Source organism: Dromiciops gliroides, chromosome 1 (assembly GCF_019393635.1).
Source record: "Dromiciops gliroides isolate mDroGli1 chromosome 1, mDroGli1.pri, whole genome shotgun sequence".
Taxonomy (NCBI): domain Eukaryota; kingdom Metazoa; phylum Chordata; class Mammalia; order Microbiotheria; family Microbiotheriidae; genus Dromiciops; species Dromiciops gliroides.
Window position 1 is genome coordinate 353,651,925 of NC_057861.1, and position 21,646 is coordinate 353,673,570.

At 35.5% G+C, this 21,646-nt stretch overlaps 1 protein-coding gene across 7 annotated transcripts in view; it reads right to left on the reverse strand.

Moving 5' to 3' along the window:
* Positions 1-21,646, reverse strand: part of CTNND2 (catenin delta 2) — a 1,127,657-nt gene that overhangs the window by 222,458 nt on the left and 883,553 nt on the right. For all 7 annotated transcript variants that reach the window (XM_043973915.1, XM_043973925.1, XM_043973939.1 and 4 more), the window contains one exon: positions 11,452-11,635. In XM_043973915.1, the coding sequence (XP_043829850.1) occupies positions 11,452-11,635 (184 nt within the window). The remainder of the gene's footprint in view (positions 1-11,451; positions 11,636-21,646) is intronic.

Here is a 21,646-nt window from a genome sequence, read left to right on the forward strand (position 1 = left end):
TGTAACCTGAGTCCCTAAACCCATTGGGATGGTTCCCTCTCATTACGAGTGATCAGTGCTCTGTGCCTGCCAGGGTGAACTGCACCAGGAAGGTGGTGAAAGGGGGACAAAACAGAGATTTGCTCTCTTCAAGCTTGAGGGTCTCTTCAGTCTCACCGGATTCTTTAGGCGTGTCAGGCTTCTAGCTTTGAGAGAAAAGATGGATGATGACAACCTCATTTCCAGCTGCTGAAGGAAGAGATTCTGAGAAGAAGCTGACATGAGATGAGTAGTCATCTCCATCATGTCCATGTGAAAGATGTTGTGCATGCAGGTGCATACTTTACAGCTGTACATGTGAATTACTGTATGAGTCTGCTTGGTATTATTTTGCTGTTATTTTTCTTTTGTCCCGTTATGCTCATTCTATAGCCATGTCTATCTGTTAATTGTTTTGTGTATGTGCTATTGCTTATAGTTAAGTTGTATTTTATATAGCAAGGCTTACTGATGGTGTTATGATTGCAGTTAGATAACTGTGCTTTGCTAGTTTGTTGTTGGTCAGTTGTTCAATTGTGTCGAACTCTTTGGGATCCCAGTCCGTGCTTTTTTTCTTGGCAAAGCTATTGTAGTGGTTGGTCATTTCCTGCTTTTGTGAATTAAGGCAAACAGAAGTTAAGTGACTTGCCCAGGGTCATATAGCTAGTAAGTGTCTGAGACTGAAATTTAATTCGGGCCCAGAACTCTATCCATTGAGCCAACTACTTGCCTCTGTTAGCTATGCTTATTGATTTTGATTGATTGCTGGAAATGTACATGTGTTATATCCTATATGTAGTTAGGTATGTTATCATTATAGTATACTTTAAGTTGATCTTTATTGTGCCCTATTTACTACATGTATTGTTTATGGGCATTTGTTTATTTTAACTTCAATAATACTGAAGGTTTGCTACCTGGAATACCAGTGAAATCATCCTTGTTGTTTTAAAGTGTTGATGCTTGTGTTTATACCACATACTTTCAGGTTTTGTACTTGCACCATGTAATCTTTGCAAGAGACTAGAAGGACTTTTAGCCCAGGAGGGGTAAGTAACCTGAGTCCCAAAGCCCATTGGCACAGGATTCTCTCAATCCTGATGCAGATCATACCTAAATCTACATTAAGGCCAGAAGCGACAAGAAAGGGAGAGAGGAGAGACTGTCTCTTGGAGCTTGAGAGTTGTTTTGAGTCTCTTTGGTTTTTTTGGTTGTCTCTATAGTCGCTTCAGGAGCTTCTGGCTTCAAGGGGGGAGATGGATGATGCCAACCCCACTTCAGGTTGCTGAAAGAAGAGTCTTGGGGAATAAGCCAACATGAAAAGATCTAGCAGTCTCCATTGTGTCCTTATCCCCAGCTTGCTACACTAGAGACTTTGAAGAACGTCCCCTTGGATGAGAGCTAGGATTCTTTTGCTTGGTTGAGTTGAGTTACCTTGTTCTTAATGGAAGAACTCCTTTAATTTGTACTGTCTGGTCCATATTCTCCTATCTATACTATTTCTAATTACTGATTTTGCTATCAACTTGACTAAATGGGTTTTCTACTTTCCTACTTGTTATGTGTCTTCACTGCGGAATTGATATTTTATGGGAAAGGGGTCAAGCCTTTGATATAAAGCTTGGGCCCTCCTTTCCTTTTACCAATTAATGAACAGCAAAGAAAAGTTAGCTTGAACCTGAAAAATCACATCACCTAGACTAGTAATATTTAAGGGAACAGACTGATATAATTCTAGCTTGATACCCTATCTATCTGAGGACAGTAGAGTAGATAGATTCTGATTCCAACCTCCTGCTTCCCCCTTCTGTCAGGAAAAAAAGTCTCCTTTGGAGAAGGAGTGGGGAAGATGAAGAAAACCAAAGATATCTATTTTGCTTCCCTTCTAGCCACACAATATCCCCATGCTACAATACCCCCAAGCTATATGTGGGAGCAGCCCCTCCCTCCATACATCTTTATTTTATTTAAGGAAGGTAATTCATTGTATGAGAATCACTACACCAGTAGAGATCACCAACCATCTATGACTTTTTGGATAAATCCTACAGAGGTTCCCAATGTACAGAGGTAATGATCTGCCTTGGGCAACAGAAGTTGGATTTTGAACTCCTCTTCTTGTTCAAAGTCCAACACTCTATCCAGAACAATGGACTAACTCTACCAAATGAAAATTTGGTCACCAAAAGATGACAATTGCTACTTATTTCCTCGTTTTCTCCCTTTAATCATGTGAATCCTGGACTATTACAAATAGGAGTTTTAGAGATCATTTAATCTAACCTCATTTGTAGATGAGAAAACTGAAACCAAGAAAAGGAAAGTCAATTGCCTGAGATCACCTAAGTAGTAAAGCCATGATGGGAATTCATTTTATGGCTTCTAATTCAATGATCTTGCCATTATGTTGTCATCCACAACACGTCTGTCATCCATCTCTGGCAATGATCTCATCCTATACCTCAATTAACTTCTTCAAGTCTTAACTTCCTCACATGTTCATCTTGAGCTTATCAATAATTGTTATGAAAATAAAAAATAAGATAGTATTAGATTAAGATTTTATGCCTCACAATTTTTTTTACAATAATTCTCCCTCTAGCACAGTATTATTTGAAGATACAAAATGTTCAAATCTAAGTGTTTATCTCCATCACAAACTCTGAATGCTGTTAGGATGCAAATCAAAAAGACAAGCTCCAAGTACAACTTGCTATTCTCTATCCTTTAAATTCGGCTACTGTTTTGGAAATAGCTCTTTGGATCTTTAGAATACAGGTGTTTTATTCAAGTGAACAATCACTGTGGGTAGAAAGTAGCTTCAAAATAAAAAATTGCAGGGTTCAAGTCTCAGTCCTGACATATACCAACTGTACTGAATTCTGGGCAAGTAAGTCACTTATATTGGTGCCTCAAGCTACTCTCTAAAATAATAAGTTTTTTGAAACAAGGATGATCACTGTTACCAATATTATTCAATAATATTCAATATTGTATTGGAAATTCTAAAAGGGCAGCTAGGTGGCACAGTGGATAAAGCACTGGCCCTGGTTTCAGGAAGACCTGAGTCCAAATCCTGCCTCAGATACTTACTGGCTCTGTGACCTTGGGCAAGTCACTTAACCCTCATTGCCCCAGAAAAAAAAAAGAAAAAATAAGGAAATCCTAGCAATAGCAATAGAAGAAAAAGAAACAGAAATAATCAGAATAGGGAATGGGGCAATAAAACTATCTATTTTTTGCAGATGATATGATGATATACTTGGAAAATCCCAAAGACTCAAGTAAAAAGTTAGCTGAACAATAATTTTAGCAAAGTAGGAGGATAAGAAGGAAATCCATATGGATCATCAGTATTCCTATATGGCACAAACAAAACTCTGCAAGAAAAGGTAGAAAGAGATACCCCATTTAAAATAACTCTAGATAGTATAAAATACCTGGGAGTATACTTCCCAAAACAAACCCAGGAACTATATAAACAAAATTATAAAAAACTTTTTATATAAATAAAATCCAATTTAAATAACTGAAGAAATATTAATTGTTCATGGGTTGGAAAGGCCAATATAATAAAAACAACAATTTTACCTAAACTGATTTATATATTCAATGCTATCCCAATTAAATTACCAAAATATTATTTTACTGAATTAGGAAAAAATAACAAAATTCATTTGGAAAACAAAAAGTCAAGAATATGAAAGGAAATAATGAAATAAAATTATAAAGGAAGGAGGTTTGGCAGTACCAGATCATACACTATATTATAAGGCAGTAGTTATCAAAACTATCTGGCACTAGCTAATAAATAGAAAAGTAGATCAATGAAACAGAATAGACATACAATTTACAACAGCAAATAAACATAATAATCTTGCATTTGACAAGTGTAAACATTTAAGATTTGGTGATAAGAATTCATTATTTGGTAAAAATTGTTGGGAAAACTGAAAAGCAGTATGGTAGAAACTGGGCATAGACCAATATCTTACACCATTTAGCAAGATAAGCTCAATATAGACATGGGACCTAGATATAAAGAGAGATATTACAAGAAAATTAGAAGAATGTTGAAAATATTACTTATCAGACATGTATAGGTGAACAATTTATAAATAAATAAGAGTCGGAAAGCAAAGTTAGGTGTAAAATGGATAATTTTGATTACATTAAATTAAAAAGGTTTTATGTAAATAAAACTAATGTAGGCAAGATCAGAAGTAAAACAGAAAACTGGGAAAAGTGTAGACAGTTTATCAGATAATGGTCTCATATCAAAAATATATAAAGAACTTTGTCAAATCTATAAGAATGTGTTATTCTCCAATTTATAAATGGTCAAAGCATATGAACAAGCAGTTTTCTGATGATGAAATCAAAATAATTTATAGTCATGACAAAATGCTCCAAACCATTATTGATTAGAAAGATGCAAATTAAAACAACCGTGAGATATCATTTTACAGCCACCAGATTGCAAAAATGATTGAAGTGGAAATTGACAAATATTGCAGGGGATGTGGAAAAATTGGGACACTAATTCATTGTTGGTGGAATTATGAACTGATCCAGCCATTCTGGAGAGAAATCTGGAATTATGCCCAAAGAGTTATTAAACTACCCATAACCCAGCAATACTACTACTAGGTATATTTCCTAAAATGATTATGGAAAAAGGAAAAGAACCTGTATGTTCTAAAATGATTATAGCACATCTCTTTGTGGTGTTATCCTCATCAGTTGGGGAATGGATGAATAAGTTGTGGCAAATGATTGTGATGGAATACTACTGTACTATAAAAATGATGGGATCAGGGATCTTAGAAAAACATGGAAAGACTTGTATAAAAGAACGAAGAGTGAAATGAGTGGAACCAAGAGAATATTGTATATGGTAACAGCAATATTCTTTTAAGAACAACTTTGAGTGAATAAGTTATTTTTGGCTATTATAAATACCCAAATCAGGGGCAGCTAGGTGGCGCAGTGGATAAAGCACTGGCCCTGGATTCAGGAGTACCTGAGTTCAAATCCGGCCTCAGACACTTGACACTTACTAGCTGTGTGACCATGAGCAAGTCACTTAACTCCCATTGCCCCGCAAAAATAAATAAATAAATAAATAAATACCCAAATCAACTATAAAAGACATATGAAGAAAGATGTTATCTGCATCCAGAGAAAGAATTGATAAATGTATGGAATAATTTTACACACACATATACATACACACATACATACACACATAAATATAACCTGTTTGTGTCTAATAATAGGCATCTCTATAGTAGAGTGGAGGGAAGGAAGAAAGAATGGATAGAAAAAGAAATGTACATGATAATTTTGTGTATTTGAAAGCAATAGCAAGTTGTGCATAGTTTCATTTGCAGTTTCATGTGAAATCATCTTTTAAAAAATTGTACTATGTTATGGAAATGCTTCCTTTATTTTCCATAAAAAATGTATTAATATAATTAAAAAATAAAAGTGAAAGATAAAGTTATAAGTTTCAGAGCAGGGCCAGGTCTGGGGATGTAGAGACAGCTTCTTACTAAAAGTTTCCTACATTAATGAAATCACAAGTATAGATTTTAAAAAAATGAAACAGATATATGGGGTCTTCACCTGAAATGCAAATATGAGATAATATAGTAAACAATCTCTATATTTCAAAGTCAAACCCTTGTCTTCTATCAACTCCCACCTTCTCATTATGTTTTAAAGTTTTATGGGAGTAGTCTCCAAATATTTGTTATTTCTACCCCTACCTGTAATAAATTCTTGAGGATGTATGTCAATTTTATATGTATTGGTTTATGAATTAAATAATGCATTCTTATACTACTATACTGTGTACATTATAAAACATATACAAAAACAAATTTGAAAGGTAAGTATGAAATAAATAACATTTCTATTTTAATGTTAAATTATGTTTTTCTCACTAATATAATGGAATATGCTTTATTATATTTTAAAATCTTGGTTAACATTATGATATGGAAATTTCAGGGTCAGATTCTAAGTTTGGATTATTTTAGTACTTCATTTTAATGACACACATATACATGGAAAAGGCAGACATTTTATATATATATGTATTATACATCTATTTATATATAAACATATATGTATTTTTGTATATATTTTAAAGCAACTCCTATTGTAAATGGCAAAAGGTTAAACAAAAATTCAAATTGGAATGATAATATATAAAATAAAATATTAATTCTGGAAAACACTAGTGGAATTAATCTCACAATTGTTTTAAGGATCATTCGTGAGTTCCCATAATTTAAATTGAAGTATTTAATGGGAACACCTGGAAGATTTTATAAGACAACATTGTGACTTTTAATACTATAATAATTAGTTGAATGGTCCTAGAACCTAGGTTCCAGATGTTCTAAATTTTGTTCATTAATAAAGAATAAAGACAGTTAACTATGAAAATTTCTCTAGTAAGCCAAAAATATGAAATAATATGTTATTTATAAATTATTACATAAAGGAAGGTAGGAAAGAATTATAACGCAAGAACCTAGAAACACTTCTATAAAACTTAAGCAAATTTCAATATGGGGAAAATGCATTTTCATATAGATATTATCCCTGCCATCATGAAGATTTTGGTCTTTCATACTGGATGCTTTATGGCCTATAAATGAAATGATGGCAAGCACTAAATTTAACTTTTCTTTTTTTCTGCTTTGAGAAGCCAAAACTTCCCACTGCCTAATGGAATCATATTTAGGTAAATCTGTGATATCATCTACCTGGATGATCAACCGCAGGAAGTCATTTAAATGAAAGTAGACAACACTGAAAGGCTGAAACCCCATGCCAGACGATCTTTATATGAGAAAGAAATTACTTCAATTTTATAAGATATCCAATTTTAAAACATCAATTATGAAGTTATGATGTGTAAGATATTATGCTAAGCCCTTGGGATACAAAGATGGGAAGAATAAAAGCATATAGAAGAATTCCTAAAATTTGAGGATCTCAAATTTTCCATTGTGACATATTCAGGATAATTTTGGTGTATTATACAGAATCTCCAACACTGTTGACTCTAAGTGGTCGCTTTTGGGGGGTATGAGGGACTTGACTTGTGGTTTCAGAGACATTAAGAATTTCTGGTGAGGAAAACCTTTCTTAAATGCTGATGGAAGGAGGCAGCTAGGTGGCACAGTGGATAAAGCACGGGCCCTGGATTCAGAAGGACCTGAGTTCAAATTCCACCTCAGACACTTGACACTTACTAGCTGTGTGATGCTGGGCAAGCCACCTAACCCCCTTTGCCCTGAAAAAAAAATGCTGATGGACACATGCTCTGAAACTTCTGGCCTTAGAGAGTTGCCCAGAGCACTGAGAACTAGCCTTAGGTTACACAGCCAGTATATGTTAGAGGTCTACTGTGAGCATAAGTCTTCTTTTTTTTTCTTTGTTTCTTTGTTTCTTTTTTTGTTTCTTTGTTTTTTGTTTTTTGTTTGCAGGGCAATGAGGTTAAGTGACTTGTCCAGGGTCATAAAGTTAGTAAGTGTCAAGTGTCTGAGGCCATATTTGAACTCAGTTCCTCCTGAATCCAGGGCTGGTGCTTTATCCACTGTGCCACCTATCCGCCCCCCATAAGTCTTCTTGATTCTGAGACCAATTTTCTGTCCAGTCACCTGTACTGCCTCTTAAATGGTCAATAGCAACATAAATTCATTTTGGCATACTAAACTCATTTGGGTCCTATTATTCAGTGGCTCGCTATCCTTCCTTCCTTCAACATTGGGATGGAAAAAGTTGATAGATAAGTTCATATCACTCAATGAAAACACTTTTCTTTCTATAAGGGGGAGAGATATGATAATGATGATGAGACAGCTACTACTGCTGCTAATGATAGCAACTAACATTTATATGGAACTATAAGCTTTATAAAGTGTTTTTGCAATAACCTGTAATGTAGTTAGCACATGTAATATAACAATTTTACTGAAGAAGAATCTGATACTCAGGGAAATAAGTTACTAGCCTTTAGTCACATAGCTGGTACTCTGAATATGGGAGATGGGATTAAAGGTGAGCTTTCCTGTCTCCATATCCTGATGTCATATTCTAACTCTGTTTCACACAGCAAAAAAGTAGAAAGTTTAGTAATAGAAAAACAGAATCTAGAAACTGTTGAAGCAATCAGTAGCTAGTTGTAACTCATGAGAGGGAAGGTTCTTTGAACCTGCTGCACATAATTCCAAGCTTGCTCACCCCATCCATCCAATTGTCCGGCTGTCCATCCATCCATCCATCCATCCATCCATCCATCCATCCATTCATCCCATCCAGTTATTTATTTGCATATTCACTTAGTAATATATTCACTTGCTTATTTATTCATTCAGTTATTTATTTATTTACTTATCTATCATCCATTTTTTCCATGATAGGTCAAGATAGACATCTTTTCTTTTCATGATGGACACCATTGGCTAAGAACAACAAAAGTTTGTACATAGGGGCAGCTAGGTGGCGCCCCAGCCCTGGAGTCAGGAGTACCTGAGTTCAAATCCGGCCTCAGACACTTAACACTTACTAGCTGTGTGACCCTGGGCAAGTCACTTAACCCCAATTGCCTCACTTAAAAAAAAAAGTGTGTACATATTCATGTATATATGTATGTTTCAGGCTTGGTTTAGATTCCTCAGTTAACTCTGGTTTTATCCCTACCTATGGAGTATGCTTTTAGATTAATTGAAAATTTTGTCAGTGCGTGCAACTCCTCAAAAAATAAGGGGCAGAATAACTCCTTTTTTGAATCTTGATCCTTAATCATAACAGTGGGACAAAAAGGAATATAGAGAACAGGAGCTCCCCAGTAAAATGACACTATTATACCCACTTATTTGTGCCCCTCTATCTGATATATAATTAAGATCAACTGCATTTTTCATGGAATTGCCTACATCTAAAGTAAAATTTTCATTAAAGCTTTTGATTACACTTAAAATTCAAAGTGGGTACCTGAAGCAGATAATTTAACTGAATTGCATTTAAGTGGAAAGGCATGTAGTATAGATCCTGCAACAGATTGTAGGTCCACCATGAGAAGATCAGTCTGATAAAGTTCAGTAAGGCTTATCACCAGAAACATGGCTGCTACATCATAATTTTATCTTGATTACTACAATTCAAAAAAACTGGCAAGTAAGTTGTTTGTTTTTTAAAAAAATATGAAGAGTTTTGAGCTTTGTCTTTGGTGGGGCTATTCGCACAAAAGAAACTGTATATCACTTGAAGAAGTGCTTTGTACAAAATACAATAATTATCTAGATGTAACATTTCAATCTTGTCCTAGAAAATAAGTGGAGAATGCATTACTCATTCTTTGTCCTGGAAAAGATAATTATCCAAGGTGGTCCTTTTATTCCTCTGAATGCTTCCAGACTATATGTTCAAATATGCTGTTTCTAAATACATATATAGGCTTAGAGGTTGAATACATATTTAGCACATTAAAGAGGATTCTTTTCACCATTCAGGTTGTAATTATTCAGGATGAATTGGTGATTTTGCTTCTCACCACAAAATGAGGTGAACTGCATCTCTTATTCTTTAGCAATATTTGCGCATTAACATTCCATCAATCTTAAGGAATCTGTTAAAAGTATTTTTGTTTAAGACATTGATATGGTAAATCATGTTGTATAAAAAGTAGTTTTAAATAATAGTTCTTATTTGGCCCATCACTTTCAGTACAATATCACCTACCAGGTCTTTTTTGAGGCAATTGGGATTAAGTGATTTGCCCAGGGGCACACAGCTAGCATCTGATGCCAGATTTGAACTCAGGTCTTCCTGACTCGAGGGCTGGTACTCTATCCAATGAACCATCTAGCAGCATATAAAATTTTAAAGTGGAAAGTTGGATTGAATTTCCTGAAATAATAAGAGCTGCACAATCCCTTGGGGTTACATTTTCTAATGGCTAGAAATTCAATAATTTGTTGTGTAAAGGAATGAAAGATCAAAGAAAGTCCTACAGTATTCTAAGATATAAGAAATATCAATCACTACAAACTGTATACAATTCGAACAAAAACAATGCCAACCAGAAAAAAAAATCTCCAACCCAATAAATGAATTAAGAAACACTCTACCTATCTGTGAGTATTCCCATCTCAACAGGTACTTGTCTAAATCATCTCTATTTTGCATGCAGTGAATACTAAATTGCCATAAACCACAAGACTTAGGAGCCATGAAATACCTAAGTTTCAAGTATAATGCAAAAATACATTCTTTTTACATTTTTGCCTAGAAAATAAAGTTGTTTAAAATAAATATGCTCAACTACATAGAAGTTATATTACCCTTCTATTAAAAGAAAATTGTTGAGGTACTTGTGTTATCTAGTTAGTTGGTCATTATGACATTTTCCCTTAATACATCTCTAAGTGATTTCCTTTTTCAATTGCTCATGTTGCATTGTGATGACTTACCAAAAGTCTTAAATAAAACGCTGGGTCAAAATTCTTTTACTTGGATACACTCCGAGACTATTACTATTTCCGGACCCTGAGCAAAGTCAACCTGACTTTCTTAATCACACAGGTCACTCTTTTTCCTCTTTTTGTGTTGTGACACTGTCTGCCTCCATACTTGGTAATGTACCCTTTTTCACTTTTAATTCTCAGATTCAATCCTTAGTTTCCTTTAAAGCTTAGGTCAAGCACCACTACCACCATCACCACAAAATACATGCTGTTTCCTCCAGCTAGAATGCAAACTCCTCAGGACAGGGGCTTTCACTTTTGTCTTTGCATACCCAAGTCTAAGCACGTAGTAGGCACAATAAATATTGTTCACTGACTGATTAAATATATTCTCCTCGTGAAGGATGTGATTGTTCAAAGTTTAATAACCGGCTCTCCAAAAAAAGTATCCATGATACACTTTTAAGTTTAATAGGCATTATTAACATTTTCCATTTCATATTCTTAGGTATAGACAATCTAAAAAACAATAAACCAAGTCCTGATTTGTAACATTTGCTTGTTTCTGACCTTTAAATACTGACACTGACAATTTAACAATAGACTCTCAGGAGACAGTATAAACTGGCGCCAGCCTAACCCTGCTAGGATTTTCAAATCTTTAGGACATATCGGCCTTAGGGAGAATGAATCAATTACTTAATAATAAATAAACACATCCAATTAGAAGTGGGCTAGTAGTCATCAAGAACCTTTGGCAATATGGGGAGAAAATAACTCTTGGGAAGCTGGAAGGTGCTTCTCCAGTAAAATTATAAACCAGATATCTTCCATAATGAAAAATCCGTCTTCCCTGCTGCAGGCTCAGAAGCAATGAGACACCAGTGGAATTTTGTTGAATGGAAAAAAAATCTCAGAACATGGTTCTTGCATTCACCAGACTCACCTTAGGCACCCAGTGGCATTACGCAGCACCTGTGAAGAATGGAGCTGTATTTTCCGATCATCCTGGAGTGGTGAATTTTCCCATCCAGAGTGAGGGATGATGACTGCATTGGTCAACACTGCAAGGGCATCCTGGATAATTGGCATTTTAAGTGCATCACATGAAGAAAGATTCCAAAGGACTCCTACAAAATACAAATTAAAAATAGCATTTTTTAGTGACCACTGGTTTTCTTGCTTTAAAACTGTTTTTCCTCTTACTGTTAATAAAATTGTCAGAGAAAGACAAGATAGCACATGCAGGCACAAGTTTCTCCTTTAAGACTGTGCCCCTTAACTTTCATTAAAAGATAAAAAGAAGAATTCAGTTTAGAGCATCTCTATGGGCCCTCAGAAATAGGGCTGTCAGAATCTGACAACTGGAAAGAGAGTTTGTAATTTAGTTATCTGTGTTTTATAATAGAAAGTAACCAGAGTTGGAAGAACTGATTAAATGCATGATATTGAATAGGTTTTCATCAACTGAAAATGCAAGGGAGAGGATCTCCCAGATTTTAACCAACCCCAAAGGCATGTAAGGAAGTCGAATGGTAGAGCTATTCTGTATGTAATCTACCATTCCTACTTTGATAATTCATTTATTATAGCCTATCCAATTTGCTCTAGATTCTGTAATAAACAAAGCATGAAAATAAGTCCACTCCACATGCAGGGATGCATAAGGAAATTGAGGAATATAATAAGAATAAACCAGTAGCCATAATGAATTTTGATAGCACAGATGGTTTAATAGGAAAATGGATATATTATCTATTCTGCCTGTCTCTTTGTTTATCTTTGAAAGTGTTGCCTAAGGAGGAAGTACAGCCTGGATTGCTGTAGGCAGACAGACAAATGTGCCTTCCTTGCCTGATGATACAGGAAACAACAGAAATGGCATGGGAATGTTCTTGTACTTACTAACAAGAGGTTCAGTTTTCTTTCCAAGAAAATATATATTTTAGCTTTAATCCAGGCTAAGGGAATGGAATTTTACTTGTGACACTATTAATATATACACAAATAGCATATATTTCTTCTTTTTTTTGTGAGGCAATTGGGGTTAAGTGACTTGCCCAGGGTCACACGGCTAGTAAGTATCAAGTGTCTGAAGCCAGATTTGAACTTAGTTCTTCCTGAATCCAGGGCTGGTGCTCTATCCACTGCACCACCTAGCTGCCCATATATTTCTTTTGATTATATTGATTTTTGATTGATTTTTTTTGGTTAAATACAAAAGAAAAACCCCAAAAAGAAATGGAATTGTAAGCTCCTTGAGTGCAGAGACCATGCCTTATATATCATTCTGTTTATCATAGCTCCTAACCAGTGCCTTAAACATAAGTGAGTCTCCAGTAAATATTTGTTAAATGAAATAAAGGAATGAAGGTGAAGAGTAAAGGGGGTAGGGGTTGGGTGCGGAAAAATACTTTTATAGAGTCCTTCAGAGGGTACGACCTCACATCTAGTAGATTGGGTAATATGACAGAAAAAACAGAATGACAAATGTTGGAGGGGATATGGAAAAATTGGGACACTAATGCATTTTTGGTGGAGTGGTGAACTGATCCAACAGTGCGAGAGAGCAACTTGAAACTATGTCCAAAGGGTTGTAAAACTGTGTGTACTCTTTGACTCAGCTATACCACTACTAGGTCTGTATCTTAAAGACAACAAAGAAAAAGGAATAGGGCCTATATGTACAAAAATATTTATAGTGCCTCTTTTTGTGGTGGCAAAGAATTGGACAATTGAGGGGATGCCCATCAACTGGTGAACGGCTGAACAAATTGTATTATATGATTGTGATGTATTACTATTATGCTATAAGAAATGATGAGCAGGATGCTTTCAGAAAAACTGGGAAAAACTAACACTAATTGATGAAGTGAGCAGAATCAGGAGTATACTGTACACCATAAGAGTGATAATCAACTGTGAATGATTTAGCTATTCTCAGCAATACAATGATTCAAGACAGTTCCAAATGACTTATAATGAAAAATACTATCCACCTACAGAGAAAGAATTGAGGCAGTCCAAATGCCGATCAAAGGGCCCCTTTTAAAAGCTTGTTTTATTTAATTTTATTGGGGGGGTTTTCTTCTGTAATACAGCTAATATGGAAACATGTTTTGCAAGACTGCATATGTATAATTTATGTCCAATTGCTTGCCTTCTCAAGGATTGGGGAGGGGAGGAAGGGAAGGAGAGGATTTGGAACTTGAAATTTAAAAAAAGTGTTAAATTTGTTTTTACAGGTAATTGAGAAAATAATAAAAACCAAAGTCCTTCAGAAACATCTCTATTTGACATTGGAATTTTACAGGGCAGCTAGGTGGCGCAGTGGATAGAGCACCTGCCCTGGAGTCAGGAAGAACTGAGTTCAAATCCGGCCTCAGACACTTAACACTTACTAGTTGTGTGACCATGGGCAAGTCACTTAACCCCAATTGCCTCACCAAAATTTTTTTAAAAAGGAATTTTACATTAAAAAGGATATCTAGTGTCAGGAGAAAGATGCTCTTACTTTGGAGAGACAAAAAAAAAATTTTTTAAACCAAAGAGGAAGCTAATAAAATTTAAATAAAAGTAATGATTAAACTGGATACCTATACTCCTCTGGACCCTAACAAAAACAAAACAAGATGAAACATCTCATTTTCCTAGTTGTTATCTATGAAGACTAACCCATAACTAAAGTCAATTTTCATTGTTTCATAAACATTTACCTACATAGTATGTAGATATATATTATATGCCTGAATTACTATATCTGGTTATATGATAATCATGGTTCTTACAGGATGTAATTGACATTTCCCATTTCTGAAAGAAGGTATTTAGAAGACATATCTAAACTTACATTAATTATTAATTTATGTATATTCTATTGTATAATTCTTCTTGTATGTATATACTGTAGCACTTTACAGTTTAGAAAGTGCTTTCCTTACAACAAGCCTATGAAGAAGCTGATATAAATATGATTCCCCCCCTTTTATTTTTTACAAATGAGAAGATGACATGGTCAGATAAATTAAATGACTTGCCCATAACTAGTAAGTGGCAGAGTCAAGATTTATGGACTCAGATGAGCACATATATCAAGCTAGATATAACTAGGAGGTCATCTAACCCAAATCTATCTTTTTTTGTACATGGAGACCAAGGCCAAGAGAGGGTAAATGACTTGTCCCAGCAAGTCTGTCTCCAATTCTAGTGTTCTTTCCACTATACTATAATGACTCTAATTTTAAGGAACATTTTAAAATGACTTTTAATTTTTATTCCAGTATCCCTCAGGCTCCTAAAATATAATCATCCAACACCAAGAAATATGAGGTTAATGCCCTCCTTTGGCTTCAACTATTATATAGACATATGTTTTTTAAATCTCTCCCACTCCTTCCCTTCCTCCCTCCCTCCAAAGTCTTCCTTCCAAGGTATCTAGCTCCACAAATTTCAAGCTGCATACTTCTAGTAATGCTCCCAAAGTGGCACCATCTTTAACTTTTCTCTGTTTCTTTTCCCCACATTTCAATCATTCTACCTCTATGAAATTTCTTGAATCCAGTCCCTCTACAACATTCCCACTGTGATCACTTTTATTAAGATCCTCATTTTATCTTGCCTATATTGTACTAACTTCCTAACACATCTTCCTACCTCTTATTCATTTTATTTCCAATCCTGCTTCTAAATTTTTATCCAAGAAATCATCCTAAAATCCTTTTTCTGATTGTGTTACTCTTCTACTCCTTGTTATTGTGTTACTTCCTTAGTCACTTTGTAAAGTTTATCAAATAAATTATAAATTCTTTCAAATTGCATTCAAGGTCCTTTACCTTACCTTCTCCCTATTCTCCCATATGTTGTTATATTCCAGCCAAGCTGGACTACTTTCTCTGTTCTGTTCATTATTTTCTTTCTTCCATCAATATGACTTTGCTTCCTACAGCACTAATCTTGAATGCCCCTAAAAATGCCATCTCTACCTACTGAGGACCCACACTTTCTTCAGCTTAGTGTCCCCTTTTCCATATAGCCTTCCCAGAATTCCTTTTTGAAAAGAACCTATTCACCCCTCAATTTGCCTTTGCATTTTGCCTGGGATTCCTCTGCTCCAATTATATTTTACTTTTTATGACATTTTTCTTTGCACATGCCATTCTTCTATTAGGAAGTTATCTTTTTAAAGGCAGGGATGTATTGTTTTTGTCCTTCTATCCACAGCACCTAGCAAAGCACTATTAAAGGTTACTTGTTGAAGTGATTATCATTCAGTAATACTGAGATAGTTAAGTTATATAATGGATTGAGGAGAAATGTTTTTCTTTGATTTTTAAAAATTGATTCAAAGAACTGAAACTTCTTTAAGAAGCAGGAAGAACGTGAGATGGTGCAGGAGACAGGAGATGATGGAATTAAAGGGAAAAAAAGAACTAGTTCTGGCTTTAGAGGCAGCTGGTGGATAGACTAGAGTCAGGAAGAATTGAGTTAGAATCCAGCCTCAGACACTAGCTAGGTGACCCTAGGCAAGTTATTTAACCTCTGTTTGAAGCAGTTTCCTCACCTGTAAAATGGGAATAACAATAACACTTGCCTCCCACCACTTTTTTCTCTCTTCCCTCTTTCCTTGGATATTATCTTTGCTAAATATGCACAATAAAGTGCGTGTATCTTTGAACACTGGTTATCCTTGCTTCTCTTTCCAAAACCAACTTTAAAAATCCTGCATCTAGAGACAAGTGGTTATTAATATTTCAAAGCTGATTTTAAAAAATGGATCTGTTGCTACCAAAATACATTTCCTTGAAGAATAAGACTGTTGAAACAAGAAAAATAACTTCAATTTTCACATGACATACTTTTAAAAAGATCTCAAAATTCTCTATGAAAACCAAGCAAACACGCATACGTGCGCGCGCGCACACACACACACACACACACACACACACACGAGATGACAAATAGGCAGTGGTAATGGAAAAATAAGGCAAATAGAAATTGGATGCTCTATCTCAGGAGATAAGGGTGATTGGAATAAATGATGATACAATCCTGGACTTTTCTTTATTAGTTGTTTAATCTACTTTCTCTTTAAAAAAAATTACTTCATCTTAATTGTACAATCTAATTCAGAAGCCCTGCATGTGTAGAAATTTCTTAGTTCACATTCAATTGACCTTTACAGGCTAGTTGCCTGTGTGATTCACACTTCAATTAAATTATAATTATATTTGACCTATATATCTCTGAGCTTTCTACATACTTTCTTTTTTAAAAATTCAATTTTGAATGTATTTTATTTTCATGTGAGTCATTCCATCCCCAACTCTAGATTGAATTCTTTTTCATGACAAAGAAAAAACAGCCAAATAAAGACATCTACTCCAGAAATTCCTTCTGACAATGTACACAATATTTTATCTTAGAACCATGAAGGAGAAGGCATGCTTCATTTTCTCTGTTCCAGGACCTTCACTAATTTTCCTATTACTCAAACTTCAACTTCCTTTTTAACGATCTTTTCATTTACATTGTTGTTGTCCACGTCTACCTTGTTTTCTTACTAATGGTACAACTGGGTCATGGGGCAATGCATTCTTTGGTACCTTTGCGGGGGCATAGTTAGAAATTGTTAACCAAAATGGTTGACCCAATTCAGAGTATGCCAGCATGGCATTAGTGCATCTGTCCTAACACAGCCCTTTCAACAAATGTCATTTTTCTTTTTTTTTTTTTGGGGGGGGCGTCATCTTAACTTCTCATCTAGTTATGTTTTCCAATTTACATGGAAATGAAGTAATAGCTCAAAGATGTTTTAATTTTCATTTCTCTTACTAATAGGAACAAATTTTCATGTGGTCATTTATCATTTGTTCATACTCTTTGACCAGTATTTATTAGGGATGGTCTGACTTTTACTTTTCTTGCTGCTATCTGCTTGTACATGAGAACTCTGGGTAAACCCAAGTTAATAACTACCTTATCATTTATATCTAGAAGGAGTAAATAGCAGGACACTGTTGCATTTTACAGGTAAGTCAAAAGACCTTTAAATCTCAGTTCTCCAATATAAATTTCTTTCCTGCATAGCCTGCAAGCTCTACTAAACTAAACCAAGACATGACATGGTAAAGGAAGCAGCAACTTTTAGGCTCACCTGAAGCCAAAGATGACATTTTATTAGCAGGAGTTGTAAATGGTGGGTGATTAGGTTCTCTATACCTTAGCATGAAGAGAAGAGAGATTGCAAATTGAAGAAAGCCTAAAACATATTCTAGAATATTTCTGAAAAGACCAGCTCTGGCTTCATTTTATATTGAACATACTGTCAGATGAGGTAGATGTATTAGTTGTTTTTTGAAATTTTTTTTCCTAAAATCTTTGTTATGGAATGCTGGCTTGGTCGGGGAAAGGGAGCATATTTGATAATGTTTATGGCACAAATGTAATTAAATTAAACTGAATAAAAAGCCAGGGCAAGTAAAGCAAAAGAAAACTATTCTGAACCTAGATAGAATGTTATAAAGTAGGATTTAGCATAAGGAGGATAGGTCTGGGATTTCACCTTAGATGGTGTAGCTATTGAGGGCTTAAAATGATATCATTACAAGACTGTTTCATCAATAGGGTGATTAAATGGGGGGGAGGGAAGAAATTATAAGAAGGTTCCACCATAGCTCTGTATACATTAGATTAGTGCATTTAAGAGCATAAACTGATGGAAAATATCTCTTTCTGTAAATTTAAAGACTAGTCAATTTCCAATTAATAATAAAAATATAACTTGTAATCTTTTTTATCTTTAAATCTGTTTTATTGCTATCTTTTCTTATTATATCACCTTCATTTCTCAATATATCCTGCCCTTTTCTCCTACCTAGACAGTCATGTTTTGTAATAAAGGATGAAAAAGAAAGAAGAAAAGAATGGGTACTTCATCAGAACCAACCAACAACTAAATCAAGTATGTGCAGTGTTCAACATCTAGGGTCACTTCTCTGCAAAGAGAAGAGGAAGATGTACCTTCATATCTCTTGTCCAGGGCTAAGCTTTGTCATTATAATTATACAGGGTTTCATTTTTGTCACAATCATTCTTTTTATTTACATTGTTGTATCATTTTGTATATTTTTTTCCTGGATTTGCTTGCTTTGAAGGAAATCATGTAAGTCTTTCCAGGCCTCCCTATTGTCTGCTGAGTTATTTCTGATGGTGTGGTAATAATATTCCATCACATTCACATACCACAATTTGTTTATTCATTTTTCATTAGTGAACAACTACTCTGTTTCAACTGTGTTCTTTGCTATTTACACCTCAGCACCTTCTCCCTCCCTCTAACTGTAGAGAGGGGAGGGTGGACCCTGAAGAGCTCCTTCCAAATCTTCTAAGGGCAGTGGGTGGTGGTGGTGGTGGTAGGGAAGCCATCTCATTATATCCCCTTGCAGGTCTTCAAGTCTGCATCTAGCCCACCCCTCCTTTCTTTCCCACTTCTTTCCAAATTCCTTTTATGTGTTGTTTTCCTCTACTAGATTGTGAGTTCCTGAAGGGCAGAGACTGTCTCTTCCCTTTATTTGTATCCCTGAGCTTAGCACAGTGCTTGGCACATAGTAAGAACTGTTTAGTGACTTATTGACTACAAAACAAAGTACTGCTATAAATATTTTATGTAAATTGAATATTTCTTTCTATCTTTTAATTCTTTGGAATACTTTCATGATATGAGTCAAAGAGCTGGAACATTCTTTATTTATTTTCAAGGACTGCATGATGGTCTAGCAAAAACTTAAGTGATTGTGGCAGCTAGGTGGCACTGTGGATAGAGCACCAGCCCTGAAGTCATAAGGACCTGAGTTCAAACCTGAACTCAGACACTTAACACTTACTAGCTGTGTGACCGTAGGCAAGTCACTTAACCCCAATTGCCTCACCAAAAAAAAAAAAAAAAAAAAAAAAAAAAAAAAAGTTGTGATTTTTATACATGAAAGAATTAATTAAAATAAAATTATTCCAGCAAAAGTCCTTTCATGGCCTTCAAGACTCCTCAAATGTGCTGTGTTTGAATGGTCACAGAGAGATATTATCACATGTATGCATTTAAGATATTAATGGCCAGATTCTAATTATGTTAAGCTATGGATGTCTCCTGTTGTGTGCACTAAGAATCAATTACTACCTAATGTCAGCTTTGGGGTGAAGCCCACTTTAGGCATTGTCCTTTTCAGAGCTGAATGGCTACTCAATGTGACCCATGAATAGCAAAATTGTCAGAAACTTCTAACATGACTGTGAATGACCAATTCACAGCTCCTAAAGGAAGTGTAAAGCAGTTACAATCATTTGTTCCTTTAGAAGATGTGAAGAAGTTACCTTAAACTGACAAAATTATAAAGTGGCTAACCAATGGCTGGCTAAAAAATCAGGAATGACTCTAGTAGCCTTTAAAAAGAGAGCTAGTCTAGGGCAGCTAGGTGGCGCAGTGAATAGAGCACCGGCCCTGGAGTCAGGAGTACCTGAGTTCAAATCTGGCCTCAGACACTTAACACTTACTAGCTGTGTGACCCTGGGCAAGTCACTTAACCCCCATTGCCTCACTAAAAAAAGAGAGAGAGAGAGAGAGAGAGAGAGAGAGAGAGAGAGAGAGAGAGAGAGAGAGAGAGCTAGTCAGTTTTGCAGTCAGTCAAAACGAGCAGCTTTGTGCTTCAGGAAGGATGTTGACCAAGTCCACTATGGAGGAAAAACCCAGATCTAAATATGGAATCGGTCTTTGTTTCTTCCAGAGTACATGTGTGTCTAGGGCTAAGCATATTGCCTGAAATATAGTAAGCACTTAATAAATGCTTGCTGATTGATTGATCTTCACAAAGTGGATGGACACTGAATTTAAATATACTTAGCCACTTACAATAACCATAAAACATACAGGCAGAAAAAATATTTAGCATAAAATAAAACACATGGCAGGTTAGAAAACATGGTCATTTCCTAAGGTTCAGCTGGTTAGGTATTAATATACTTATACATTTCATTTTGCAAGGCAACTAGGTGGTGAATTGGTTAAGAATAGTAGATCTGCTATCAGGAAAACCTGAGTTCAAACCCTGCCTCAGACATTGACTCAGCTGCGTGAGCCTTGGCAAGATCTCTCAGCCTCACTTTCCTCATCTATAAAGCGAGTATTAAAATAATGACACACCTCAGGGTTGTTTTGAAGGTCAAGTGAAATAACAAGTAGAGCACAGTGCAAACCTCTAAGTGTCACATAAATGCTACCTATTTTATAGAGGTTTTGATCACTCTCTTCAATGGACCTATATGGGTGCAGGAGGTTGGGGGCTGTTAATATAAAACAACTCAAAGTACAGTCAAGGTGGTTTATTAGGGCTAAGCCTGCCCTAATAGAGTGTCAAATATAAGTTAGATCTTCTAATTTAACTGAAATAAGATCTTTCAGAGCACTGGATTTGGAGTCAGACAACTTTGACTTGATGCTTTCCTCTTCTAGTTTCTAATTATATGACCTTGAAAAAACAACTTAGTATCGCTGGGCCTCAATTTCTCAATAGGTACCACAAAGAGTTTTGTCTAAAAGCTATCTGAAGTCCCTATCAGCTCTAAACCTGTGCTTCTATGATGTCTTTCTTCTCTCACCAATACTATTTCATTAGAAGCTTTGAGCCGGTCAATTATCTCCTTGTACTTTTTTTTTTAGCCTTTACTGCATCTGATCTCACAGCTTACAAACTTCCTTACCTTTCTCATTTGCTATCTCTCCACCCCTAATTTTCAAAGTTTAAGGTGGCGTATATAGTTATTACTATTATTATTATTATTATTATTATTTGATATATGAGGCCTTTATTGTCTATAAAATTTTTACACCAATTTTCTACTCTGCCCCTCATTTTAGAGAGAAGGAAACATGCTTACACATGGGATGTGACTAAGTCAATTTCCATAGTCAGTAATGAGCAGAGGCAAACAGGTTGCACTAGGGCCGGCCTCTTAGGGGGCAGTTGGGTAAGGGGGGCTGATGTAGGATTATAGGTTAGTCTTCACTAGCCTGCACTTGGTTTGGGGCCAGGCTGAGTGCCTGTATGGCCAGGAGGCACATCTTTGGTTTAGGGTGGGTAGGCACATCTGGT